This window comes from Tilletiopsis washingtonensis, assembly GCF_003144115.1.
Source record: "Tilletiopsis washingtonensis strain MCA 4186 unplaced genomic scaffold FA09scaffold_9, whole genome shotgun sequence".
NCBI classification, from domain to species: Eukaryota; Fungi; Basidiomycota; class Exobasidiomycetes; order Entylomatales; genus Tilletiopsis; species Tilletiopsis washingtonensis.
The window spans coordinates 1-24,640 of NW_020312006.1; the positions used below are offsets into that span (position 1 = coordinate 1).

General features: G+C 70.0%; 13 protein-coding genes across 13 annotated transcripts; 6 read left to right on the forward strand and 7 right to left on the reverse strand.

Moving 5' to 3' along the window:
• Positions 1-836: 836 nt before the first annotated feature.
• On the forward strand, positions 837-2,570 carry FA09DRAFT_307322 (cystein synthase). The gene is made up of 4 exons (XM_025740558.1): positions 837-1,408; positions 1,465-2,047; positions 2,101-2,186; positions 2,241-2,570. The coding sequence occupies exons 1-4, from the start codon at positions 997-999 to the stop codon at positions 2,249-2,251; spliced, it is 1,092 nt and encodes a 363-aa protein (XP_025598635.1). The 5' UTR covers positions 837-996; the 3' UTR covers positions 2,252-2,570.
• Positions 2,499-3,753, reverse strand: FA09DRAFT_338234 (hypothetical protein; the record flags this gene model as incomplete). The annotated part of the gene is made up of 7 exons (XM_025744079.1): positions 2,499-2,631; positions 2,682-2,963; positions 3,017-3,023; positions 3,078-3,119; positions 3,319-3,429; positions 3,498-3,551; positions 3,675-3,753. The coding sequence occupies 7 exons, from the start codon at positions 3,751-3,753 to the stop codon at positions 2,499-2,501; spliced, it is 708 nt and encodes a 235-aa protein (XP_025598636.1).
• Positions 3,732-4,464, reverse strand: FA09DRAFT_260439 (hypothetical protein). The gene has a single exon (XM_025739739.1). It carries the CDS (start codon positions 4,330-4,332, stop codon positions 3,856-3,858), a length of 477 nt encoding a protein of 158 aa, XP_025598637.1. The 5' UTR covers positions 4,333-4,464; the 3' UTR covers positions 3,732-3,855.
• FA09DRAFT_260433 (hypothetical protein) lies at positions 4,283-4,816 on the forward strand. The gene has a single exon (XM_025739738.1). It carries the CDS (start codon positions 4,396-4,398, stop codon positions 4,711-4,713), a length of 318 nt encoding a protein of 105 aa, XP_025598638.1. The 5' UTR covers positions 4,283-4,395; the 3' UTR covers positions 4,714-4,816.
• Positions 4,817-5,194: 378 nt separating this feature from the next.
• On the forward strand, positions 5,195-8,389 carry FA09DRAFT_307324 (PRMT5-domain-containing protein). Its single transcript, XM_025740559.1, has 8 exons — positions 5,195-5,723; positions 5,780-5,865; positions 5,916-6,089; positions 6,138-6,740; positions 6,790-7,165; positions 7,217-7,507; positions 7,559-7,755; positions 7,808-8,389. Exons 1-8 carry the CDS (start codon positions 5,456-5,458, stop codon positions 8,273-8,275), a joined length of 2,463 nt encoding a protein of 820 aa, XP_025598639.1. The 5' UTR covers positions 5,195-5,455; the 3' UTR covers positions 8,276-8,389.
• On the reverse strand, positions 8,358-10,391 carry FA09DRAFT_329425 (hypothetical protein). Its single transcript, XM_025742174.1, has 2 exons — positions 9,254-10,391; positions 8,358-9,192 (listed from the first exon to the last, which is right to left on the reverse strand). Exons 1-2 carry the CDS (start codon positions 10,354-10,356, stop codon positions 8,439-8,441), a joined length of 1,857 nt encoding a protein of 618 aa, XP_025598640.1. The 5' UTR covers positions 10,357-10,391; the 3' UTR covers positions 8,358-8,438.
• A 452-nt stretch (positions 10,392-10,843) lies between these two features.
• FA09DRAFT_329426 (hypothetical protein) lies at positions 10,844-12,489 on the forward strand. Its single transcript, XM_025742175.1, has 3 exons — positions 10,844-11,273; positions 11,460-11,839; positions 11,891-12,489. The coding sequence occupies exons 1-3, from the start codon at positions 10,876-10,878 to the stop codon at positions 12,436-12,438; spliced, it is 1,326 nt and encodes a 441-aa protein (XP_025598641.1). The 5' UTR covers positions 10,844-10,875; the 3' UTR covers positions 12,439-12,489.
• A 73-nt stretch (positions 12,490-12,562) lies between these two features.
• On the reverse strand, positions 12,563-13,392 carry FA09DRAFT_329427 (hypothetical protein). The gene is made up of 3 exons (XM_025742176.1): positions 13,341-13,392; positions 13,002-13,293; positions 12,563-12,819 (listed from the first exon to the last, which is right to left on the reverse strand). The coding sequence occupies exons 1-3, from the start codon at positions 13,346-13,348 to the stop codon at positions 12,601-12,603; spliced, it is 519 nt and encodes a 172-aa protein (XP_025598642.1). The 5' UTR covers positions 13,349-13,392; the 3' UTR covers positions 12,563-12,600.
• Positions 13,393-13,571: 179 nt separating this feature from the next.
• FA09DRAFT_360109 (SGT1-domain-containing protein) lies at positions 13,572-16,944 on the forward strand. The gene is made up of 3 exons (XM_025745194.1): positions 13,572-14,731; positions 14,783-14,952; positions 15,004-16,944. Exons 1-3 carry the CDS (start codon positions 13,580-13,582, stop codon positions 16,850-16,852), a joined length of 3,171 nt encoding a protein of 1,056 aa, XP_025598643.1. The 5' UTR covers positions 13,572-13,579; the 3' UTR covers positions 16,853-16,944.
• FA09DRAFT_360110 (hypothetical protein) lies at positions 16,887-17,904 on the reverse strand (the record flags this gene model as incomplete). Its single annotated transcript, XM_025745195.1, has 3 exons — positions 17,705-17,904; positions 16,999-17,649; positions 16,887-16,945 (listed from the first exon to the last, which is right to left on the reverse strand). Exons 1-3 carry the CDS (start codon positions 17,880-17,882, stop codon positions 16,887-16,889), a joined length of 888 nt encoding a protein of 295 aa, XP_025598644.1. The 5' UTR covers positions 17,883-17,904.
• A 280-nt stretch (positions 17,905-18,184) lies between these two features.
• FA09DRAFT_338241 (hypothetical protein) lies at positions 18,185-19,451 on the reverse strand (the record flags this gene model as incomplete). The annotated part of the gene is made up of 8 exons (XM_025744080.1): positions 18,185-18,268; positions 18,317-18,570; positions 18,621-18,631; positions 18,686-18,712; positions 18,771-18,827; positions 18,877-18,919; positions 18,969-18,983; positions 19,034-19,451. The coding sequence occupies 8 exons, from the start codon at positions 19,449-19,451 to the stop codon at positions 18,185-18,187; spliced, it is 909 nt and encodes a 302-aa protein (XP_025598645.1).
• Positions 19,452-19,957: 506 nt separating this feature from the next.
• Positions 19,958-23,179, forward strand: FA09DRAFT_329428 (hypothetical protein). The gene is made up of 5 exons (XM_025742177.1): positions 19,958-20,832; positions 20,885-21,131; positions 21,188-21,701; positions 21,751-22,488; positions 22,546-23,179. The coding sequence occupies exons 1-5, from the start codon at positions 20,027-20,029 to the stop codon at positions 22,941-22,943; spliced, it is 2,703 nt and encodes a 900-aa protein (XP_025598646.1). The 5' UTR covers positions 19,958-20,026; the 3' UTR covers positions 22,944-23,179.
• Positions 22,900-24,609, reverse strand: FA09DRAFT_329429 (putative PRO2-gamma-glutamyl phosphate reductase). Its single transcript, XM_025742178.1, has 3 exons — positions 24,403-24,609; positions 23,718-24,332; positions 22,900-23,667 (listed from the first exon to the last, which is right to left on the reverse strand). The coding sequence occupies exons 1-3, from the start codon at positions 24,580-24,582 to the stop codon at positions 23,029-23,031; spliced, it is 1,434 nt and encodes a 477-aa protein (XP_025598647.1). The 5' UTR covers positions 24,583-24,609; the 3' UTR covers positions 22,900-23,028.
• Between the last annotated feature and the right edge of the window lie 31 nt (positions 24,610-24,640).

The following is a 24,640-nucleotide window of genomic DNA, read 5'->3' on the forward strand; positions in this document are numbered from 1 at the left end:
CCTAACCCTAACCCTAACCCTAACCCTAACCCTAACCCTAACCCTAACCCTAACCCTAACCCTAACCCTAACCCTAACCCTAACCCTAACCCTAAGCAACCCTAACCCAAGGGCAGTGTGCATGCCTTGCAAGCATTTCAATTGCTGCTGCCACCAGGTCAGCTGCAGCCAGCTTGTCCCTGCCAAACTCTAGCCCTAGGCTTAATGCCAACAGGCAGGCCGTTGCACCCGCAGGAGTGTTGCAGCAACTTGGTGCTGCGCTGTGTGCGGCGCTGCACAATGCAAGGGGCTTGACAACAAACAGGCAGCAGAGGCTGGCAGTTCTCCTGTCCTGCCTTGCAGAACTTCCTCTGCTGCTCTAGATATCTGTTGTCTGGGCCTTACAGCTATGCACTGTGGAGCTTCCTGACTGTGCGCATGACGCAGTGCAGGCCTTGCTGACTGTTGTTGTTGTGCTGAGGCCTTGCTGCAGTGACAAGCTGGCTGAGGAAGATGCCACTGTTGTCCCACTGCAGCAGCTCACTGTCAGAAGGTGCCATCACTGCAATGTTGGCTGTGCCTGCATCTTGGGTGCTGAGGGCTGCACTGCAGCAATCTGCAATGTCTTGCTGGCCTGCAACGTGATGCGAGCCCTGCGAGCCTGCGTCGTCAGGGTTGAGCCGCGGCACGTCACGTGGCATGGCACCATACGCCCTTAAAGCCGAGCCGCTGCGCCCGACCGGGCAATGCTTCGCACCGCACAGGCCGGCCTCGCACCGCACCACCACCACCATGTCGCCGCCGCTCGTCTCCCGCGCCGCACACGCGCTCGGCGCCCGCTCGCTCAGCTCGTCGGCGCGCGCCGCCGCCAGCGCGGTGCGCAGCACGCCGGCGACGGCCGTGTCGACGCGCGCGCCGACGGCCGGCTTCGTCGGCGCCATCGGCAACACGCCGCTGATCCGCCTCGAGCGCCTGAGCGCGCGCATCGGCGCCAACGTGCTCGGCAAGGCCGAGTTCATGAACCCCGGCGGCAGCGTCAAGGACCGCGCCGCGCTGTACCTCGTCAAGGACGCCGAGGAGAAGGGTGAGTCGCGCAGCAGTGGAGGTGCGAGGCAGGCGCAGCGACGGCGGAGCCAGGTGCAGCGAGGACGACGCACAGCCAGCTGGCTGCCTCGACCCAGTCGCATCGCAAGCGCAGGAGCACGCGCGGCCGCACCTCAGGCGGTATGTGCTTGGCTGACTCGCGGCGCAGGCCTCATCAAGCCCGGCGGCACCGTCGTCGAGGGAACGGCGGGCAACACGGGCATCGGCCTCGCACACGTGTGCCGCAGCAAGGGCTACAAGTGCGTCATCTACATGCCCGACTCGCAGAGCCAGGAGAAGATCGACCTGCTGCGCATGCTCGGCGCCGAGGTGCACCCCGTGCCTGGTGAGTGCTGAGCGCCAGACCATGCGCTGTCCTGCCAGTGTTAACCCTTCATCAAGCGGTGCCTGTGTCCGACCCGAACAACTACAATTGGCAGGCGCAGCGGCACGCCGAGTCGCTCGACAACGCCGTGTGGACGAACCAGTTCGACAACCCGTCGGGCAACCGCCGCGCACACATCGAGACGACGGGCCCCGAGATCTGGGCGCAGACCGACGGCGGCAAGTTCGACGGCTTCGTGTGCGCCACGGGCACCGGCGGCACGCTCGCCGGCACGGCGCGCTACCTCAAGGAGGCGAGCGACGGGCGCGTCAAGATCTGGCTCGCCGACCCGCCGGGCTCGGTGCTGCACGCCTACATCCAGAGCGGCGGCGAGCTGCTCGACCGCTCGGGCGGCAGCATCACCGAGGGCATCGGGCAGGGACGCGTGACGGAGAACCTGAAGCCTGACATCGGCCTCGTCGACGACAGCGTGCGCATCGAGGACGAGGAGAGCATCCGCATGGTGTACGAGTGCCTCGCCGAGGAGGGCCTGTACATCGGCGCCAGCTCGGCGCTCAACGTCGTCGCGGCGGCAAAGATGGCCGAGAAGCTCGGGCCCGGCTCGACGGTCGTGACGATCCTCTGCGACGGCGCCTACCGGTGAGCACCGTGGTATGCGCGCTGCGCCGCACGCCTGACACCCTTGCTCTCAGGTATCAGCAGCGCCTCTTCAGCCGCAAGTGGCTCGAGAGCAAGAAGCTCGACACGGCCATCCCCGACCACCTGCAAAAGTACATCGGTGAGTCGGCACACACGTCTGCTGTTCGGCTAGCTCGCTCACGCACGCGAACAGTGCTGCCATAGACTGCTGCCGCGGCAGCCAGCACCACGCCTCCTCTTCGCGCGAGTCGGGAGAGAGAGAATGTGCATTAGATACCGCGCCAGAGGGAGAGCGGATCGGACGCCGGGGAGCATAGGGCAAGGAGCGTGCGATGGGAGCGGCCCATCGAGGAGCAGCAGCGTGCACGAGCTTGACGTGCATGCGCGACCGGAGCAAGGGTGGCCCGGCTTCACCTGCTGCTGCCGCAGAAGCGGCATAGCACAGAGCACATCAGAGCGCAAAGGCGGCCAGCACGGCGGCGCAGACGGCCGCAGCGCTGGGAGCACCGCGCGAGGACCACGCGCCGTTGGCGGGCGCACCCGTGCCCGACGCCGAGGCGGCCGAGGAACTGGCCGAGGAGGAGCTGCGCAGGACGTCAGCCGCAGAACGCGTCACACAGCGCGCAGCACTCACGCGCGGCTGCTGCTGCTCGCGCCCGTGAACGTCGACGTGCCGCTGCCGATCGACGTGAACGTCGACGTGCCCGTGGTCGTCGTGCGGCCAGCGCCGGGGCCGGCGGCGGCGCTCGTGGAGCTGCTGGCGGGCGCCGAGCTCGATGGCGCGGGCGCAGCGCCGGCGGCCGGCGCGCTCGAGGCGCCCGTGGCGGCGGCGGCGGCGCCGACGCTCACGTTGCCGGTGACGCAGTCGTCGGTGGAGCCCTCGCGGACGGTGACCTGGCCGGTGAAGTTCTGCACGCTGCGGAGAAAGGTCAGCCGCGGACACAGACCAGCAGCGGCAAGGCAGCGCACCCAGTGTCTGCAGGAAGAGGTCAGCACGGCACGGCAGCAGGCAGCACAGGCGCACACGCACCATCGTTGATGATGAACGTCAGCGTGATGCCCTCGGCGACGTCTGTGCGTGCGGCGTCAGCAAATGGGCGGAGAGGCAGACACGGCACGCGACGCAGCAGAGAGTCAGGAAAAGTCGTCCTCAGCCTCAAAGGTGAGGAGCTAGGAAATTAAAACATATATGGCATCATGGTAGGCGAGGCGGCGTCGAGAGAGCAGAGAGAGCAGCACGGCAGCAGCGAGCACACCACCCCAGCACTCACCAACGGTCCACGTGTACACGCCCGAGTCGCCGCGCTGCACGGGGAAGACCTTGATGGGCGCGGCGGCCGTGTTGGTGCCGACGACGGCGGAGATGTAGACGCTGCCCTGCGCTGCGGGCGGAGAGCGAGTGCTCACATGTGAGTGGTGGTGGAGCAGAGGCACGATGCATCGCACTCACCGCCCGACCAGCTCAGTGCGGCCGGCTGGCACGTCGTGAGCGTCACGGGCGTGTCTGCGGCGAGCGACGGTCAGCAAGCGGGCAGCGGCGCGCGGACTTGTGCGTGGGGAGCGTGCAGCAGCAGCAGGCAGCGCCAGCCACGGCGGCATGCTGCACCTCCCACACACTACAACTCACTCAGCAGCGCAGCGGCGTGCGCAACACTGCCCAGCGACAGCGCCACGGCGGCAGCAAGGAGCGGCGAGAAGCGCGGCATGATGGCAGAGATAGTGGGAGGTGGAGAGGATGGGTGAATAGAGAGACGGAGCGAGAGACGAGGCAGCGAGAGCAGGGGACGGGACGCACGACGGACGGCCGCTCAGCGAGCCCTCTTGAGCGCCGCCGACGATGCTTGCCCGCTGCTGCTGCGCCTTGTCTCTTCTACGCCGGCATCCGCGCTCGCCGTGGCCAAGCAGCGCCGGCCGCGAGTGTCGGCACAGGCGTTCGCGAAAGAACTGCGCGAGGGGCGCTGCGGCACCGCCCTGTCCCTCTCTGGCGGCTGAGTGGCTCGGGCGCACCCCTGTGCCCTGACGATCACGCCACGCACGCCGTCTCTCGCCGCCCAGTCCGCGCTCTCAACGGCAGCGTTTGCACGGCCAAGTGCCGCGGTTTGGGCAGCCGAGGAGCCGCATATAGGAGCGGTGCTGACGCTGCATGCAGCCCCGTGACTCCTGCGTGGTCGCCCGCCATGGAAGATCCCTACCGCTGAGAGAGAGTCCGAGGCAGAGCAGGCTGCGTGGCTGCGCTGTTGTGTTGGCAGCAGCGATGTGCAGAGAATGTGCATGCATCCGCCCATCTCCGAGGCTGCGCGCTGTCGAGGTGTCTCCTCGCCCCTGCGAGCGAGCCTACAAGAGGAGCGATGGCCCGCAGCTGGGGCTCAGGAGTGCTGCCGCCGTGGCGGGTGTGCGCCTCGGCGCCGCTCTGGGCCTTGAGCGCTGAGCCGCACCGCATCTGGCTCCTGTTGAGGGCTCAGAGATGGGCCGGCGTCCTCCTCCCACAGTCCTACCTCATCGACGGGGTGTTGCGGGCTTGGGCATGTTGCGGCCTCCTCCCGCCGGACGCTACCGGGCGTGTGCCGCCTCGTCGCAAGCCCCCTGAGCGCGCGCCGGTGCCAGCGCGCAGATCCGTAACGTCGCACACCCTTGACACACAGATGCTGCCACTGGCCTATCTGTAGGCGCTGGACTGCGCCTGCCTGTGTGCAGCAGCTCACGGCGCCTCGCTCGCCTGACAGCTGCCGGCCTCGCTGCTGTGCGGCTGCTGCGGTGGGCCGCACGACGGCGACGCGCCAAGACGCAAGACGCACAACGCGCGCAGAGACAAAGCAAGACGCGCCGGCGAGGCAAGCGGCGCAAGCGCACACGCGCTTCTCTCTCTCATCCCTCACCTCCGCTCCACCTCGCGTCTTCTCAGCGGCAGGCACCGCACCCTGTCTCTCCTCTGCGCTGTGCTGCAGCTCGCGTCCACCCTCTCGCGCCTGCGCCATGTCTGCGCCCGCCGCCGTCAGCCACTCGACGCCGCCGCCGCTGCTCGTCGCGCAGTACGTCGAGCTCACGTCGGCGTCCACCGGCGCGCTGCCCTCGGCCTCGCCCGCCGTGCCGCCGCCGCCGGCCGGGCGCGGCGCGTCCAGCAGCAGCGCTCCCGCCGGCGCCGGCAGCCGCGTGCTCGAGTCGCTGCCCGAGGCCTCGCACGTCAACGCCCTCGCCGAGGCGCGTGGTCCCTCGCCCGCCGGCCTGCCGGCGTCGCTGGCGCGCGACGTCGACGCCGCCCTCGCCGGCCTGGCGCCGGCACAGCGCGCCAAGACGCACCTGTGCAGCGACGGCTACGACGTGCTCGCCGTGCCGCTGGCCAACGAGCGCTGGCGCGAGCGCTGGGAGCGCCTCTGCCTCGCGCCGCACCCGTCGCCGGCGAACGGCCACATGGCCGCCGCAGAGGGCGCGCAGGCGGCGCACCTGGCCAACCCCGGCGCCATGGGCGGCTCGTGGGAGCTGCTATCGCGCGGCGCTGGCGGCGGCATGGCGCGCTCCAGCTCGCGCCCGCTGGCCCTGGCACATGCCACGGGCGCTGCTGCGTCGGCGGCGGCCGCTGCTGCTTCGCCGCACAACGCCGACGCGACGCAGCGCGAGGCCGAGGAGTGGCGCCGCGCACCGGCGTTCCGGAGGGGCGAGGTCAACATCTCGAAGCTTGGTGCGTTTGCAGACGCCGTGCGCCGCACCGCGTCGCTCACCCAGACCTGTCTGCAGAAGAGACAGACGGGCTCATCGCCGTGCTGAGCCCCTGGCTCGAGCTCGACTCGCCCGACGAGGGCGTGCGCATCGATAGCGAGATTGTGAGTAGCGCTGCATACGCCGCTGCTGCTCTGGCTCACACGCGGCACAGGCGCTGCGGCAAGAGGTGGCATATGCCTCCTACCTCGGCATCGCGCACGTCGTGCTGCCGGCGCCGTCGAGCGAGCCGAGCCACGCGCCGTTCCTCGCATCGTATGCGCGCGCAGTGAGCGCGTGCCTGAGCAGCGGCGGAGCCGAAGGCGCGCCGGCGGGCAGCTGGATGCAGGTGCGTAGAACCTGAGCCCTTCTTCTCGCCGTGGCTGACCCGCCGCAGCTCTCGGTCCGGCTGCCCGTCTCGTCGACGTATGCGGCGCAGCAGCAGCTCGTGCGCCAGGCGCGCGCGAGCGCTAGCAGCGTCAGCGTCGAGAGCAGCGCGTCGGAACGCAGCAGCGCCAACCTGCGCGCCGACAATGACTGGGCCTGGACGACGTGGGAGCGGCTGCGGCATCTGTGCGCCTACTCGCCGCGCCTCAGCGTGGCGCTCGACCTCTGCGCACCGCTGCCGCCCGCTGCGGCACTTGCGCGCTGGCCGGCCGAGCCCGTCGGCGCCGTGTTCCTGCCGGCGCGCGCCTTTCTTGCCAACGCCAAGGGCTTTCCGGTGCTTTCCAAGGCGTCGCAGGCGCTGCTGCGCGCGCTCCTGCGCCGGCGCCCTCCCGTCGTGCTTTCGGGCGTGCACGAGCCACCAGCGCGGCACAGCCGAGGCGTGCCGGCGGCGTATCTGCAGTACGTGCGCCATCTCGAGCGCAGCGCACCACCAGAGAGCGCCGTCGATGTCTTTGCGCGTGGCTACGGCGACTGGCTGCAGGCGCCGCTGCAGCCGCTTATGGACAATCTCGAGGGTACGACGTACGACGTCTTCGAGCGCGATCCCGTCAAAGTGAGTCAGATGCGCACTCCCGCCATACGCGCGTGCTGATCCTGCACAGTATCAACTATACGAGGAGGCCGTCTTCCAGGCGCTGAGCGACCGCCCGGCGACGGCGGGCACGGCGTCCGTGTGGGTGTGCGGAGCCGGGCGTGGCCCGCTGGTCAGCCGCGTGCTCGCCGCGGCGACGCGGGCCCGGCGCAATGTTCGCGTGGTGGCCCTCGAGAAGAACGCCAACGCGCTCGTGAGCCTGCAGGACAAGTCCGTCACCGAGTGGGGCGAGCGAGTCGAGGTGCGCTTCGGCGACATGCGCAGCGCTGCCGTGCCGCCCGACGTGCGCGACCGCGCCGACATTGTCGTCTCCGAGCTGCTCGGCAGCTTTGGCGACAACGAGCTGAGTCCGGAGTGTCTCGACGGCGCGATGCGCTTCTTGAAACGTGAGTGCGAGCCCTGACATGCGCCTCGCAACGCATGCTGATGATGCGCAGCGAACGGCATCTCGATTCCCGCATCCTACACACCCTTCCTCTCGCCGCTTTCCTCCGCCAAGCTGCACCACGAGGTGCTGAGCACGGGCGCCAACTCCAGTGCGGGGCCCTCGGTCGGCAGCCTCGTCGACCGACAGACCAAGTCGGCCGAGACGCCGTACGTCGTCCTCTTCCAGGCCGTCGCCCACCTCGCGGCGTCCGGCGGCCGCGGCAACTGGGAGGCGGTACAGCACACCTGGACGTTTGAGCACGGGCCGGTCGAGAACACGCCGACGGTGCGAGATGCCAGCGGTGAGCCTCGTCCTCTGTCATGCGCGACCACGACAGCTGACACTCCTTCAGGCCTGCCGATAACGAACCTGCACAACATTCGCTCCTCCACGCACACCTTCCACATCCCGCACGCCGGCGTCTGCCACGGCCTGGCGGGCTACTTTGAGGCGCACCTCTACGGCGACGTGCACTGCTCCATCCATCCCGATCCAGCACGCGGCTCGCCAGACATGCTCAGCTGGTTCCCGATCTTCTTCCCCTTCCGCGTGCGTTGCGTGCAGCTCGCCGCCATCGCGTCCAGCTGACATCCCTCTGCAGGACCCGCTCTACCTGCCCGCACAGGCCGAGCTCGACGTGCACATGTGGCGCTGCACCTCCGGCCGCAAGGTCTGGTACGAGTGGGCTGCCGAGGCATACCTCAGTGCCGCCGCGCTGGCGCCGCCGCCGCTCGGCGCATCGGGCAGCACGGCCAGCGCACACACCGTCTCGGCCGGCGCGCAGCCGCAGCGTGCCGCGTCCGGCACCTCGCACATGAGCGAGGGCGCCGAGAGTCTGGCGTCGGCCACGTCGTCCGCGCCGCCCTTTCAGAACGCGCCGCACACACCCATGCTGCCCTCCGTCGGCCTGCCGGGCGGTGCCGCTGCGTCTGAGCCGCCCAGCCTCGGCATGGGCCAGCCGCCGCGCGCGGCCTCGACGAACGCTGGCGCAGTGCAGTTGCAGCGCATCAAGATCGCGCAGACGGCGCTGATGAACCCCGGCGGGCGGAGCTCGTGGGTGGGCATGTAGAGCACGCCAGGCGCGGGCCTGTGCGCGCGCCTCTGCGAGCGCATGTGGCCCTGCACGTCCGTCTCCGCACAGCACGACTGCACGCAGGCATGCAATGCAATTGTCATCGATCCGGGTCAGTGCGAGGAGGGTATCTAATGCGGCGTGTATCGTGGAGTGAGGGTCAGGAAAAGGCGGGCACGCCGGCTCGAGGCAGAGAAGCCTTGCCCTGCTGCTTCGCGAGAGCGCGTCGGGCAAGGGCGTCTTCTTCGCGCTCCTTGCGCACTAGCGGTTGCGCGATCGCGGCAAAGAGGCGCTCCTCGCCGCCAAACAGAGTGCCGCGGAAACCGAGACCGCGGCGGTGTGGTGTGATGGCGCTGCGGGCGCGGTGCAGCTCGCCTAGGCGGCTCGGCATCATCGCCGTGCGGCGGCGCTTCGACGCTCGCGAAGCGGCTGGTCGCTCACGCGCTCCCGCCGCGCAAGTAGCGTCTGTCAGCGCAGCCTCGTAGATCGAGTCGATAGGCGCTTCAGGCAGAGCACCTAGCGACTCGACAAGTCGCTGCCAGGCCTCATCGGCGCAGGTCACGCGGAGACCGTCGACGCCGAGCTTGCGCAGACGACTGGGACGAGCTCGTGGAGCCTTGGCGCCCGGCCCGGTGGAGCAGAAGCGCTCGAACGTCGTGATTGCGGCCTCTTCTGCTCGCTGCAACTCGAGCTCGAGACGCGCAAGGCGCTGCTCTTCGCTTGCAAGCAGCGCGAGCACGTCGCCAGGAGTGAGCGGTGGCCTGCCGGGCACTGGCGTGGCAAGACAGATGACGTGGTGCGCCTTGCGCTTCGGACCCGAATGCGATGCGGCAAAGGACGTGCCACAGAGCAGACAGCGCGGCAGAACACGAAAGCGCGCAGGCGCAGCAGCGTGCAGCTCCGTAAGCTCGTCGCTGCGGGAATGGCGATGAGCACAGGGCCGCCTGCGGCTACGCTCTGCCACGTCAGACTCACGTGTCCGGCAGCGCAACCTGAACAGTCAGCTTGCTCTGTACCAGCTTGGCGCGCAGTGGCTCGTCGGCGCTGCTGTCGCTCGATGAGCTCTCGCTGCGCTCTCGACGTCGCCGGCGTGGTGTGACCGAGTTCTGCGCCGCCGGCGCGATATTGTCCAGTGGCAGGAGCGCGCGCTCGTCTTGCTGCGAGAGCCGTGGCCGCTCTTCTGGCGGCTCGGCCACCTCGCAGACAGGGCTTGGCGCCCGGCCCGCGAGCCAGGCAACGCGTTCCCTCTCCAGGCGCCGCTCCTGCTCGCTGACGCGGTCGCGTTCGGCCTGCTCGGCCGCCCGCTCGGTGCGCGCCTGCTCTTCCACTGCGGCACGCACGCGAGCCTTCTCTGCCGCAGCCGCGAGACGGATGGCAGTGAGGTGCTCGAGATCAAGCGACGACGACGCCTTGAGCACGGCGCGCAAGCACAGCTGCGAGGCCGAAGGCGGCTCAGCAGCCACGGCCGGCGGTGGCGCCGACGGGCGCGTGGCGGCAAAGAGCAGCGAGCGGCCGGCAGCGTCGACGTGCGCCGATGACACTGCGACAGCGCGAGGCGTCGGCGGCGAAGAGAGCGGCGCGGGACCTGGCGACGGCGAGCATCGGCGCGCAGGAGCAGCCGCGTCTGGCGGCAGCCGCGATGGGCCCGCGATTGCGAGGCTGGTGTCCAGGCGCGCCGGTGGCGCAGCGGGTCGCTTGACGGGTGATGTGGTGCGCGAGCGCTTGAGCGCGCCGCCAGCAGCCGGCGCCGCGTGTCCAGGCGCACGCTTGGCGGGCGAGGTGCTGTGAGAGCGCGCTGGCGGAGCGGCAGGCGCACGCACCGGCGCGGCCTCCTCCTCGTCCGAGTCGGGCACGTAGATGACGCAGGGTCGCGATGCGGCGGCAGGTGCCGGCGCCGGTCGTGCTGCCGCAGCGGGCGCCGGCACAGCAACAGGAGCATACAGCGCAGCCGGCGTGCGGCGCGGCGGCGGCGCAGAGAAGACAGAGGCAGGCGCAAAGTGGCGCGCCGGCGCGGCGCTGCGGAACGCGCCCTTGGAGCGCGGCAGGCGCGGCGAGGCGGGTGCGGCAGGTGCAGACATGGCCGTGTCTGTGCTGCCGCTGCTGCTGCTGCCCGACGCACTGGCGGCGGCGCAGCGGGCCAGCGCGCTGCTGTGCAGCGACACGGCCGGCGCGACGCAGCTGAGGCCGAGCGGGCGGGCGCGCGGGCGCGGGCGCGGGCGCGGGCGCGGGCGCGGCGACGGCTGCTGCTGCGGCGCCCGTGCGCCGTGCTGCGGCGGCGAGGGCGAGGGCGAGAGCGAGAGCATGGCGGCGGCAGCAGCGCCGCGGCGCAGGCGGGAGGATGGAGGCGGGAGGCAGGAGGCAGGCTGCTGGCGCGCGGTGTTGGCGTGCGGAAAGCAACAGATCGGGGCGCGACACGATGCGCTGCACCCTGGCGGCGGGCGCGTGCGACTCCCGCGCGCCACTTTCGCTCCACAGAGCGACAGACTCAGCTCAATACAAATCTGTGGCTGCATTCAGCTCGCTGTATTCCCACGCTGCCTGGCGCTGTCGCCGCCTTCGCTTCCTTCCTCCACCCCCGCTGCTCGCTGCCGCACACCATGAACGCTGCCAAGGCATCCGCCGCATTCGGCGGCGACGGGCCCTCGGCGCCGCCGCCGTCGTCGTCGTCGCCATCGTCGTCGGCCGTCGCACTCGCCGATGCCTCGGGGTCGGCGGCGCCGGCGCCGTACAAGGCGCGAGCGGCGCGCAAGCAGATCACCACGGCGCGCCTCGCCGCCATCCGCCAGGAGGCCGACAAGAGCGGCAACACGGGCCAGGCCTACAACATCTGGTACAACAAGTACAGCGGTGGCGAGCAGGGCGACAGCATGGGCAACAAGACCAAGGCACAGACGCGCTGCGACGTCGCGCGCGACGCCGGCTACACGCGCGGCGACAGCGCCGCCGTGCGCCCGTACATCTGTCTCTTCTTTGCGCGCGGCTACTGCCCGCTGGGGTGAGTGAGAGCGGATGCGGACGGCCGTGGAGAGGCAGTAACGGAGGCAGCTGCGGTGGAGGCATGCAGTGGAGGCAGCTGCAGCCGAGGCAGAACACGCTTGACAGGAACACTGGCTGCTGTCGGCACGGCTGCACACGCCCGCAACCAATCTCCACTGCTGGACCGCGCTGACCGCACGCACAGCTCGGAGTGCAACCACCTGCACCGGCTACCGGCCGCCGCCGGCATCTCGGAGCAGGGGCGCGACATCTTCGGGCGCGACAAGCACGGAGACTACCGCGACGACATGGGCGGCGTCGGCTCGCTGCAGCGCGTCAACCGCACGCTGTACGTCGGGCGCATCATCGAGGAGGCCGACTCCTTCTCGCGCCCGCAGAGCGCCGGCGGCGGCGGCGCCAATATGCCCGCCGGCGGCGGCGGCTGGGCCGGCGGCAAGGTGCTGCAGCAGGCCAAGGCCAGCAGCGGCGCGGGCGGCAAGCTGCGCAAGGAGGGCAAGGAGCAGATGTCGGGCACGGAGCGCGTGCTGCGGCGGCACTTTTCCGAGTGGGGCGAGATTCAGCGCAGTGAGTGGCAGCGCGGCTGTGCGGCACGGCGGCATGCTCATCTGCCCCCAGTCAAGGTGCTGCACACGCGCTCGTGCGCCTTCGTCACGTACGTGCACGAGGCGCAGGCGCAGTTTGCCAAGGAGGCCATGTCCAACCAGTCGCTCGACCACGACGAGGTGCTCAACGTGCGCTGGGCCACCGACGACCCCAACGAGGGCGCGCAGAAGCGCGACCGCGACGAGCGCGAGAGTGAGGGCCGCGCGGCCATCGAGCGCAACCTCACCGACGAGCAGCGCGCCGCAGGCGCCGCGGTGCGCGCCCTCGAGATGGCCGAGCTCGAGGAGGAGAGCGACGCCAAGCGGCGGCGCCTCGAGGAGGAGGCGTACGCCAAGCTCGTCGAGGAGAACGAGCGCAACTGGGCGGAGATGGAGGCGCAGGAGATGCTGCGCCTGCAGGCCGAGGAGGAGGCGGCGCTGCAGCAGCAGACGAGCCGCTTCGTGAGCCGCGAGGCGCTCGGCGGGCTGCTGGCGCTGCGCAAGGAGCCGCCGCCTCCGGCGCCGAAGCAGAGCGCGCTCGGCGGGCTGGCGGCGTACGGCAGCGACAGCGAGGAGGAGTAGCCGGCAATCGCATCCACTTGCAGGCTACAGCGTCTGGTGCTGCATGAGGTGTGAGGTGAAGTGAGTGTACGTGCTGCTCACCACGCAGCGTGCGTCACGCTCGGCACGCAGGCGCACACTGCAGTGCAGGCAGGTACATAGAATTGCATCCAGAGACGATGCTCAGCGGCGCAGGCTGGAGGCATTGAGCGCGCGCGTGGCGGCAAGCAGCGTGCGGAAGCAGAGCACGTTGCCCGTCCACCACAGGCCGGTGCGGATGAAGCTGGCGCGCAGGTCGGTGATGCCGAGGTACGCCACGGCAAACGCGACGCGCACGGCCAGGTACTTTGCGGCGAAGCGGTTGATCTGCGACGCGGGCAGGCCGGCAAAGACGCCGAGCAGCTGTGGCACGGTGTGAGCGCGGACAGGACAACGCGGAAGGTGTCATGTCGCCCACACAAGGCGACTGCTGCAGCTGCTGTGCCCTCATGTCGCCAACTCCGTGCATCAATGCATCACGCGTCTCTGTCATCGCCATGCTGCGCGTGCTGCCCTCATGCAGCTACCCCCTGCAGCTCACTCACGACGCTGCCGATGAAGAGCGGCAGGTGCTCGATGGCGTTGGCGTGCAGGCCCTCGTTGCGCTCGAGCAGCGCCAGCTGGGCGCGCGAGATGCGGCGGCGCTGCACGGCCGCCTCGCCCTTGCGCGCCGTGTCGCCGCGCGGGCAGACGTTGTCGTCGATGCCGTAGATGTTCTTGAGCAGGCGCGTCGAGCACACGACGTGCGAGAGGACGTAGGCGGCGACGATGGCGGGGCCGGCGGCATGTGCGGCGCGCCCGGCGGTGAGCGCGTTGCGGTCGAGGCCGGCGGAGATGCTGCTGGCATGAGTGCGGTGCGCGGTATGCGGCAACGGGCGACTCACACGGACATGCTGGGCGGATGTGCGAGAGTGTGGGTGCGAGTGAGGGTGAGGGTGAGGGTGCGAAGGCAGGGTCAGCGGTGCGCCTCGCCGTCTGACCGGCTCCGCCGTCGCCGAGCCGGAGCAGCGCGATGCGGGGCACTGGCAGGTGGAGGCGGCTGCTGACGTAAGCGCGAAGGTGCCGCTCAGGGTGCGCGCTTCCTCCTTGCTGCGCCACTCTTCTTCTTGCTGCCACCACCACCATGGACGCCGACGACGACCTCTCCGGCAACGGCGCCGCACTCGTCGCACAGGGCGCGGCGAGCGAGAAGACGGCGCACCTGCGTGCCGACCTGCACCCGGCCGCGCCGCTGCCGCGCCAGGAGCTGGCGGCGCTCGGTGCGGCGCTGCAGGCGCACCTCGACGATGCTGTGCGGGCCCTCGGCTACCTGTGGCACCGCGAGCGGCCGCGCATCCGCGTCGCCGCCGACGGCGCTGCGCTGCGCCTCTTCCTGCGCACCGGCGCCAGCCTCGACGACGAGTGGCTCGTGCTGCACCTGCTGCGCCGCGCCCAGGCGCAGCCGCGCTTCGCCGGCCTCGCCGCCGCCGTGCGCGACGAGGACGGCGACGTGCTGCTCATCGAGGCCGCCGACGCGCTGCCCGAGTGGCTCACGCCCGAGTGCGCCGCCGGCCGCTGCTGGCTGTGGCAGGGCGCCGTGCACCTCGTCGCGCCGGCCGCCGGTGCGGCGCCCGCGCCGCTGTCCGCCGCCGAGGCGCTGCCCGTCGTGCGCTCCGGCGCCGCGCTGCACCCGGCCATCACCGCGGCGGCGTTTGCGCGCCTCGCCTCCTACCCGTCGCTCGAGTGGGCCAAGCTCTCGCTGCACTCGACGCTCGCCTATCTGCCGCGCCGCGCCGCCGCGCTGCTGCACGCCGAGCCGCAGCTCATCAGCGCTGCCGCCGAGGCGCTCGAGGGCCGCGAGGGCCCGCGCGATGCGCGCGTGTGCGCCGCCATGGCCGTCTTCGGCCCGGGCGCCGCAGCTGGAGCAGTCTCGTCGCCTGCAGCTGCGTCGCCACACCCGCCGCAGCTCGGCACGGCGCTGCGCGACGGCACGGTGCTGACGCCGCTGCGTATGACGCGCCAGATGTACGCGGCGCTCCTCACGCAGCGCTTCTTCCCGCCAAAGCCCTTCGGCGCCGAGTGGCGCTCCGCCGTCGAGCTCTGGTGGGCACTGTGCGACGAGGAGCGCCACCCGGACGCAGAGGGCCGCCGCAGCGTGCTGCCGAGCGACGAGGAGGCGCGCACCAAGATCAGAGAGGAGGGTCGCCGGCGAGACCTGGGCGCCAAGCTCGCCGCTGGTCTTGAGATGCTCTACGCGCAGGCGAAGGAGCGCGGGCCGCGCAATCGCCACATGGCCGTGAGTCGTGAGGCAGCTCCGCGCCTGTGCGGCACTGACACCCGTGCGCAGGACGACCCGCGCAGCCTGCCGGAGTACAAGAGCTTCCTTGCCTCGCTCACCACGCTGGGCTACTTCGAGCAGCAGCTCGAGGGCAGCGCGCGCTGGCAGGAGCTGGAGCGCGCCGCGGTGGAGAAGTGGGTGGCGCTGCAGCCCGAGGGTGACGACGCGGAGGACGAGGGGTGAGTGTGTCTTGGCTGTGCTGTGCAGCACGCTCTGACGCCTTGCCGCAGCCATGTCAACGACGATGCATTTGCGCTGGTCAAGCGCTTGCTCGCAGAGACTTCGGAGCAGGCAGCCACGCTGCAGGGCATCGACCCGTCCTCCTCGCGCGCCGTACTCAGCGCTTACGAGGACCCCGACGGCTTCCTCGATGACGAGCCAGACGGGCTGGCGGAGCAGGATGGAGAGCAGGAGAACCCCGAGGAGGCGGCAGCCGAAGAGCAGCTCAAGGCTTTTGCCGAGCGCCTCGAGTCGTTCGTCGACGCTGACGGCGACGTGGACGGCGCGCTCTTCGACGACGAGATGGGCAGCGACGATGAGGAGGATGCGCTGGCGCAGGCCAAGGCTCGCGTCGCGGGCATGTCGGCCGTCGAGCGAGAGGAGGCATCGCGGAAGCTCGTGCCCGCGCTGCAGGAGAACGAGTGGGGCGCGCGCAACAACGAGGATGTCAAGCGCGCTGCACAAGAGGCACGCAAGGCCGCAGACGCGATGAACGTGGATGATCAGCGTGCGGCGCCGCACGCGCCGGCTCCGGTGAATGACCCATCAGCACAGGCGAGCAGCGCGCCAGCGCAGGCGACCAGTGCCTCTGCACAGGCACCCATGGAGACATACGAGCCGCCCGAGGACCTCTCGCTGCCCGAGGCGAATGCCGCCGCGCAAAAGGCTGCTCGCGCGGCAATGGAGAAGGCCTCGTCGCGCCTCACTGCCACCAAGGTGCGGTACGATGGCGCGTCAGACTCGGAGGAGAGCGTCGACTCGGAGATCCTGCGTGCCGGCGAGACCGCCGAGGAGCGGCGCGAGCGCGCGCGCTGGCTCGACATGGAAGAAGAGGAGCAGGACGACAAGGAAGGCGATGACGAGGAGCTGGGTGACCCGAACATGGAGGACGAGCTGGCCGGCTTCCTCGAGTTCACGCGCAAGAGCCTCGGCCTGTCCGACGAGCAGTACGAGGCGATTCTCAGCGAGCGGCGCGGCAGAGGCGCCTTCGTGCCCAACGCGTCTACATCGTCTCAAAAGGCTGCCAGCAACACGCCTGCTGCGGACACTACGGACGAGGCGACGCTGAAGGGCAAGAAGAAGGCGCCCACACGATTCGACCTGCACGATCCGGCGGTCATGGAGTCTCTGCCGGCCTCGCGTGTTGCCAAGCGCGCTGCGGGCTCGCCCGCACCCTCGCAGCCGACGCCGGCGCCCGGTGAGCGCGGCGGCACGCCCAAGCCACTGCCAGCCAGCGCCGCTGCCGCAAGCAGCAAGAGCAAGCTCACCAGCTCGAGTGCACCGCGCACCTCGGCGTCAGAGCGCGCTGCGGCGGGTGCGCGTGCTGAGGCGGTGGCGCAGGAGGCCGAGCGGCGTGCGGCGCTGCGCCAGAGCAGCGAGGCGTCGGGCCGCGCTCCCAACGCCGAGCTCAACAGCTTCGAGAAGGTCATGGCCGCGCTCGACGCCGAGCTGGCCAACCACAAGCTCGGTGCACGCCCGTCTGCGCCTTCCGCCGGCGCAGCAGCCAGCTGGGCCGGGCCGCAGGCGAAGCCCACGCTGCCGCCGCCACCCGCGCCGCAGCCACCACGGCGAGCGCGCTTCGAGGACGATGACGGCGACGCACGCATGGGCGGCAGCGACGACGAGGAGAGCGACGACGAGGAGCTCTCCGCGCAGGATGCCGAGCTGCTGGCGAAGCTCTCGGGCTCGGGCCTGCCCGCAAGCCTGCAGGCGCTGAGCGGCGAGGGCGGCGAGCAGGCGCAGAGGGAGATGCTGCAGAACCTGCTCATGAGCTTCAAGGGCCAGGGCGCGGCGCCGGGCCCCGTGGGCAACCTGGCGGGCCGCCTCGGCACGCGGCTGCCGAGCGATCTGGACCGGTGAGCCAAATGCCATACCATTACAGTGCGACTGCCGGTCACTTGTCCCACACCTGCACGCTCCAGACGAGGAAGAATGTGTCCTCTCGCCGAAAGTCTGCGCGGCGGCGGCGTCAGCAGCCGGTGGCGCTCCCGCTGTGCAGCACGCACGCTTGGCGCCCTGCTTCTCCTGCTCGCTGAACTCCTGCCGCGTGGTCTCCACCTTGACGTGCTTGTCCGGCAGTGCTGTCCTCCACAGCGCCTCGAAGCTGGCCTCGTTGTGGGCCCAGCGGTTTGCCACAAGCGATGAGTGCACGCCGTCGGCCGTGGCCCATGTGCCGGGCGACGGCAGCGCAATCTGGCGGCCCAGCACGAGCGACGGCGCTGCAGCGGTGCCGGGCGCCAGCAGCGCGCCGAAGTGTCGTGCCAGCTGCTGCTGTGCCTCTGCATCGAAGAGGTGGAAGAGCGAGGCGGCATAGAGCACGCGCACGCGGCCGCTCAGCGCCGAGAGACTGTCGGACGTCGCGGACGCGCCGGTGCCGAGGAAGGCGGCGTCGAAGAGGTCGCCGAGCAGGAAGCGCACGCCGCAGCTCTCAGCGTCGTCGCGGAAGAGCTTGTGGCCGTGTTCGAGGAGCACAGGCCGCAGCTCAGCCCCGACGGCGCGGCCGTGCCAGCCGTGGTGCGCCAGCCAGCGCGCGTCACTGCCGAGCGCACAGCCGACGTCGAGCGCGACCTGCTCGGCGCTGCTGCTTGCCGCCAGCTGCTCGACGAGCGCGTAGGCCGGGTGCATGGCGATACCAAACTGCAGATGCAGGAACATGACTGTGTGCGGAGATGTCTCAGTCCTGCACGGTGCAACGTGTCGCTCCTGGCGCACTCAGACACGGATAGTCGACGTCGGCGTACGCGGCACGAGACGCGGCCACCAGGTGCTCGAGCAGCGCATCGTCGGTGTGCGGCTCGTGCGGCACGATGGTGCGCAGAAAGGGCAGCGCGTGTGGTGCCTTTGCCAACGCCGGCTCGAGCAGCGTCGTGCTGAAGGGCGTGCCGGGCATCTTGTGTCTTGCGAGGAGTGGTGGCCGGAAGCAGGGCGGCGAGCAGCGCTTCCGGGAGCCGACCGTCTCGAATGCCCCGTGCGCAGCCGCGCTTCCTCCGCGCGCGCCGCGGCTGCGGTTCTTCCGCATCGTGGTCTGCACTCTGACTGTCTGGACCACTATCTTGGCCTCTGACAGCCCTCGCAGTCATCCTCACGGTCACGAGTACAGCACACAATTCGCCTGAATCTCTCAGCTTGCACACCCATGTCTTTGGGCTCCCAGATAGGCACACATCGTTGACGTGCGTGCGTTCACAACGCCTACAGACGGGACACGCGATGGGAAGCATCGTGCTCGTACTCGATGCTGTTGCACAGCGTGCCGATGCCGCCGCTGATCTCCACCTGCGCACTCGTCAGCAGCAGCACATCATTTGTGCACAGGGAGCTCACCTCGAACTCGTCGCCGTGCTTGAGGGTGACTGGGGGCTTGAAGAAGGTGCCGACGCCCGCCGGCGTGCCCGTGAGGATGATGCTGCCGCGCTCCAGCGTCGTGCCCTGCGAGATAAAGGCAACGGCGCGGGCGACGGAGAAGACGAGGTTGGAGAGCGGCGCCGACTGCACCTCGCGCCCGTTGAGGCGGCCGCGGATGCGCTGCCCGCTGCTGCTCGGGTCGCCGAACGCGGCGGCCGACACGAGGCAGGGGCCTGAGGAAGCGTGAGCAGGGAGATGCGGAGCGGTGGAGGGCTTGCCTCACCAAGCGGGCATCTGAGCTGGCGGTGTCAGTGCTTTGTGCAATCAGCACTCGCCACGCACACTCACGCCGTGTCAAAGCCCTTGCTGCGGCTCCTGCGAGCAGAGCGTGCGTCAGCGCAGCTGCTCACTTCGCAGACTCAAGGCCGCGCACCACTGGCTCGTCTCGAACTGCGCCTTGCGCGCCGAGATGTCGTTGGCGGCCGTGTAGCTGCCGGCGGGTCAGCGCTGCGCAAGAGGGAGGGGCAAGCGCGTCTTACGCGAGGACGTAGTCGAGAGCCTTGTCCTCAGGGACGTCGCGACCTGCGGGACGTGAGCAGGCGCACAGATGAGCACGACGGGCCAGCCTCACAGTCCTGGCCGATCACTGCGCCGCCGGTGTCAGCCACTGCGCCTGCACCGTCGCGCCGCACGCACCGATGACAAGCTCGGCCTCGTAGTCGCTCTGCTCGTCCTGCACACACTTGGGCACGCGCACCGCGCTCGGCCACGGCCCGGCGAGGGCGGTGCGTGGCTTGTGGAAGAGCGTGGGCACGCTGGGCAGCGGCAGGCCGGCCTCGCGCGCATGGTCGACGTAGTTGAGGCCGAGGCAGCGGATTGTGTTCACTTCGAGCGGCAGCAGCGGGCAGAGCAGGCGCTTGACGTCGACACGGGTGCCGGTGGGCCGGGCGTCCCACGGCGCCGAGCCCTCGAGAAGGCGAGCGCTGAACGGCTTGCCGTCGCGGCTGGCGCGCCCGACGTCGAGCGTCGCATCCTCCGGCTCGCCCATGTGCACCTGGCCATCGGCGCCCTCGAAGCGGATGAGGCGCGTCCAGGCGGGGCGAGCACTCGACATGGCGCGCTGCTGCTGGAGAATCGGAGCGGCCTTGGCGAGGAGCGGGCGCATGTGCTGTGCTGTGCCGTGCGTGGCCCTTGACCTTGATGCTGCGGCTTGTGGTGAGAGTTGGCCGAGGCTGCTGCGAAGCGTGTTGGATCTGCCGACGGCACGCCGCCCCTCCCTCCACACGGCGCTGCGGCCGTTGGCACGCCTCGGCGTCTTTCTTCGCGCTCGGCACGCCGAGCATGCCCGGCACGCCGCAGCATGTGATGCGCTGCGTTCTTCGCGCAGAATGCCCGCGTCGGGGGACAGCACATGCCGACGCTGCAGCAGACTCGAGAGGAGCGAACTCGGAGCGCCCGGACTTCCGAGGCGCCGCGAACACTCGCCAGAAACCAGAAAGCGCGGAGCGCTCCTGCGCGCGCGCGCTCAGGGGCGCAGTGCCGGCGGCTCGAGTGTTGCACTCTGCCGCGCGCGCGCCGCACTCGCCGCTTGCCTCCGCACCACCACCACCACCACCACCACCACCTACACGCCTTCGGGCATCCAGCCTCACAGGCCCCACGGCTGTTTGCCTCCGCACCCAAACCAGCATGTCCCGGCCCACCGGCGCCGCCTGGCGCGACGACGGGCCCTTCGACGACGCCGACACGCTCCTCGCCGCACGCCGCACGGGCGCAGACAGCGCACACCAGCCGCAACCTTCGACCTCGTCGTCAACGGCGCACTTTGCGCAGCCACTCTCGGCGGCGACGGCCTACTCCGAGCCGGCGTACGGCTACCCGCCGGGCGCGCACCCCGCGCCGCACCACGCCCAGGCGCCCGCCTACTCGGCGCGCCCGCACGACGGCGCCCAGTGGGCCTACGGCGGCCCCGGCCACGCCGGGCCGTCGCACTCGCGCGCCGCCAGCCCGAGCCCCAGCGGCGCCACGACGCCGGCGCGCGCCGAGCGCCGCACGCGCCCGCACATGCCGCGCAAGGACTCCGAGGGCTGGGCACGCCTGCTGCGCGGCGCCGGCTACGAGGGCGCGCCGGGCGACGACGACGAGCGCGACGCCGACGACGAGGCCGATGCGCACCACTCGAGCAGCCTGCGCCGCCTGCTGCGTGCCATCCACGCGGGAAGCATCGTGCTCATGTGTCTGGGCGCCGCGCTGCTATTCGTGCCGGCTTTGGTTGCGCTCTTTGCCTACGACGCGCGCCCCGCCAACGACTTTGCGCGCCCTGAAGTGTGGAATGTCGGCATTTTCTGGTGGTCCATCTGGCTTTGCGGCGGCGTGTGGCTGAGTTGGTTCGCGGCGAGAATTCTCTCCGCTTTTGTGCCAGCTATCGCCGCGCGCACGCTCGGCGGCATCGCGAGTCTCAAGGCCCCTATTGCCTACCTCGGCGCCGTGCAGAGGTGAGTGTATGCGTGGACCCCTGTCAGCTGGCTGCTGATGCGCTGTGCGCAGGTACGCGGCCATCTTCCTCTGGACCGTGGCCGTGTGGGTCGTCTGGATTTTTGCCATCAGTCGCCACTACCGCGGCGCGAATGACGCCGCAGCCGTCAGCCAGGCCTCGTCGACCGACCCGCTCTCGACGACAACGAACGGCACCTCGACGACGGCGACGATCGCAGGCGTGAGCAGCACGGGCAACCTCATTTTGACGGGCGGACGCCTGTGGTTTGGCTTTGTGCTGTGCGCTGCACTGCTGCTGGTGAGTGCCCTCTCATGCCCCCAGATCGCGCTGCGCCTCTGACATGCCACACGCAGGCCGAGAAGCTGGCGGTGCAGTGGGTCGCCTTCAGCTTCCACCGCGTCTCGTATGAGTCGCGCATCGCACAGTCCAAGCTGCACGTGCGCTTCCTGATCGCGCTGTACAGCGCCTCGCGCTCGGACCTCGTCGGCAAGGGCGACAAGCTGGCGGCCGAGGCCGGCCAGGACGCTGCCGGCGGGCACACGCGCCGCGACTCCAAGGGCAACCTGCTCTCCGCGCCGCTCAAGCTGGCCAAGCGCACGGCCGCCGGCGTGAAGCGCGCCGGTCGCACATCCACTTCGGTGCTTGGCAGCGCGGCTGCCGAGATGACGACGCTCGGCGGCAGCACGGGCAGCCAATCCTTCCTACCCAAGGCGATCGTGCTCTCAGCCCTCGGCAGCGCGGCCGAGACCCGCAAGCTGTCGCGCCGCATCTTCTACTCGTTCTCGAAGCGCGGCCCGGACGGCACGCGTGTCATGCGTCTTGATAACCTGCGCATGGTCTTTCCGGATTCGCGCACGGCTCGTGCAGGTGAGTGCGCCGCAGTTGCGGCCCAGTGCCGTGCTGACTCCTTCCACAGCGATGGAGATGTTTGATGAGGACGGAAACGGCTCGGTCGTCGAGGAGGAGTGCGAGATGGCCTGCGCCAACGTGCGGCGCGAGCGCAACGGCTTGACCGCCAGCATGTCGGACATCGACTCGGCCGTGGCCAAGCTCGACTCCATCTTCGTCTCGTGCTACCTCATCGTCTGCCTCGTCATCGTCTCAGCATTACTCTCGACCAAATTCGCGACCTTGGCGGCGAGCTTCGGCTCCATTCTCCTCGGTCTCAGTTGGCTCATCGGTGCCACAGCCAGCGAGGCGCTCTCGTCGATCATCTTCGTCTTTGGCAACCACGTCCTAGACGTCGGCGACCACTGCCAGATCGAGGGCCTGCTTTCCAACGCTAGCGGATCCGACGCCACATTCATCGTGCACGAGATCCAGCTGCTGTCGACAGTCTTCAAGACGACGGCCGGCAAGTACGTGCAGTGCAGCAACGCCGTGCTGCGCCAAAAGGTCGTCGTCAACCTGCGGCGCTCCGGCCCAATTGCTGAGGACTTCCAGATCGATGTCGACTACGGGGTTGAATTAGCGCAGATCGAGCGCTTGCGCGGCGACATGCTCGAGTGGATCCAGTCGCAGAAGCGCGACTTCCTGCCGGGCCTCGACGTGCAGATCGTGACGCTGGCGGACCAGAGCAAGCTGCGCCTGCAGTTCGACATCCGCTACAAGTCGAACTGGCAGACGCAGGCTGTCAAGAACCGCCGCCGCAACCGTGAGTCTGCGCTCACTCTCTCGGCTCATGCGCCCTGTCGCTGACACTCACGCACAGGCTGGGTCCTGACGCTCAAGGAGCTGCTCCACAAGAACGCCATCTTCGGCCCCGGCGGCGACCCCGGCGCCGTCAAGATCTCGCGCTATGCGCTCGTCGATGCGCCGGCACCCGCCGCTGCCGAGCCGGCCTCGTCGCATCGCCACGAGCCGCCGGCGGCAGAGCGCGAGCTCATGGACGAGCCCGGCTTCCGCTCGTTCGACCACAACGTGTACGGCGAGACGGACAGCGGGCGCCAGACGCCCGCCGCGATGCTCTCGCAGCCCGCGAGCCCCGCCGTGACGCTGTCGGCGCTGCCGGGCCGCGCGCAGCAGAGCGGCATCGCGCTGGGCCAGCCGTCGCCGCTGCACCGCGGCCGCCCTGGCCTCGACGACGTCGAGATGGGCCCGCGCCGCTAGTTCTCCGTCGCGCGACCCGCGTACCCTGCCTCCTATCTGGATTTCTGTCTCCCACCTGGACTCCCGGATTAGAATTCGATTCCGTTCAGAAGCGCGGATAGCGCCGCTCGATCTCCGTATGTGCCCATGCCCGCTTCTCCGGCCCAAAGGCACCGGCCGTCTGCGGCCCCGGTCCCTCGGCCCGCGCGATGTACTTGTAGATGACGAGGCCCTCGAGGCCGACGGGGCCACGCGCGTGTGTCCGCCCCGTGCTGATGCCCACCTCGGTGCCGAAGCCGTACCGGAAACCGTCGGCAAAGCGCGTCGAGGCGTTGACAAAGACGTTGGCACTAGCGACGGCGCGCGTGAACTGCGCCGCCGCCGGGTGCTCGCTCGGCGCCGGCGACGCCTTGAGCGCAGCGAGCGGCGCGCAGAAGATGGCATCCGTGTGGTGCGAGCCGTGCGAGTTGATGTGCGAGACGGCCTCCGCCACGCCTTCGACCGTCTTGACGGCGAGCGTAAGCTCCAGGAACTCCGTCTCGTAGTCCTCTTCTGTGGCAGCCTTGACCTGCTGCGACCGCGAGGATGCCAGACTGCCGAGCGCAGCCAGGCTGTCCGGATCGCAGCGCAGCTCGACGCCGGCGTCGAGCAGGGCTGTGGCCAGCGCCGGCCACAGGCTGCCGCTGAGATGTGACCGCTGCAGCAGCAGCGTCTCGACGGCGTTGCATGCCGCGCAGTAGTCCGTCTGGCGCGCGGCTCAGCAGGCGATCTGGCGCGCTCGCCACACGCACTCACCTTGGCATCGACCACTGCCGCCACGGTCGTCGCCTCATCGGCATCGTCGTGCACATAGATGGCGCATAGGCCGTCGGCATGGCCCATGACGGGCATGCGGGCGTCGCGCTGGATCGCACGCACCAGCTCGTTGCCGCCGCGCGGGATGACGAGGTCGACGAAGCGGTCCTCATTCAGCAGCGCGGCGACCTCGTCGCGCGACTGCACCGACTGCACGAGGTCGCGCGGCAGGCGCGAGCCGCCGAGGGCCTCGGCGACGAGGCGCGTGAGCACGGCGGCCGTGTGCGCCGACTCGCGGCCGCCCTTGAGAATGGCGGCGTTGCCCGACTTGATGGCGAGCGAGGCAATGTTCACCACGACCTCGGGGCGCGCCTCGAAGATGCAGAGCAGCACGCCGATGGGGCAGGTGACGCGGTACAGGTCGAGTGCGCCGGCGGCGGGCGTGGCATCGGCGAGGCGGCGCGAGTAGGTGCAGTGGTCGAGCGGCGAGGGCAGCGCGGCGACGCCGGCCAGGCCCGCCAGCAGCTCGGCCCACTTGCCGGGCTTGCTGAAGAGGTCGAGGCGCGCGACGAGCGAGCGCGACAGCGAGCCGGCCTCGACGGCGGCGTTGGCGGCCTACGCAGGGGTCAGCTGAGGGGCAGCTACGGCGGCCTGCCATGCAGCACCACCACTGCCATCTGCTCACCTGCATGTCCTTGGCGTTGGCGTCGCGCACCTCGGCCTCGTGCGCCTGCAGCTTGTCGCGGATGAGCAGCAGCGCCTCGCTGCGTGCGGCGTCGGCCTCGGCGCCGCCGGGCAGCGACGCCTGTGCCGCGTCGAACGCAGCCTTGGCGCGGCGGGCAATGTCGGCTGCAGCAGAGGCCATGGTGTGGGGTGTCGTGGGTGGGAAGGAAGGAGCGAGGCGGGCAGTGCGGCCTTGGCGA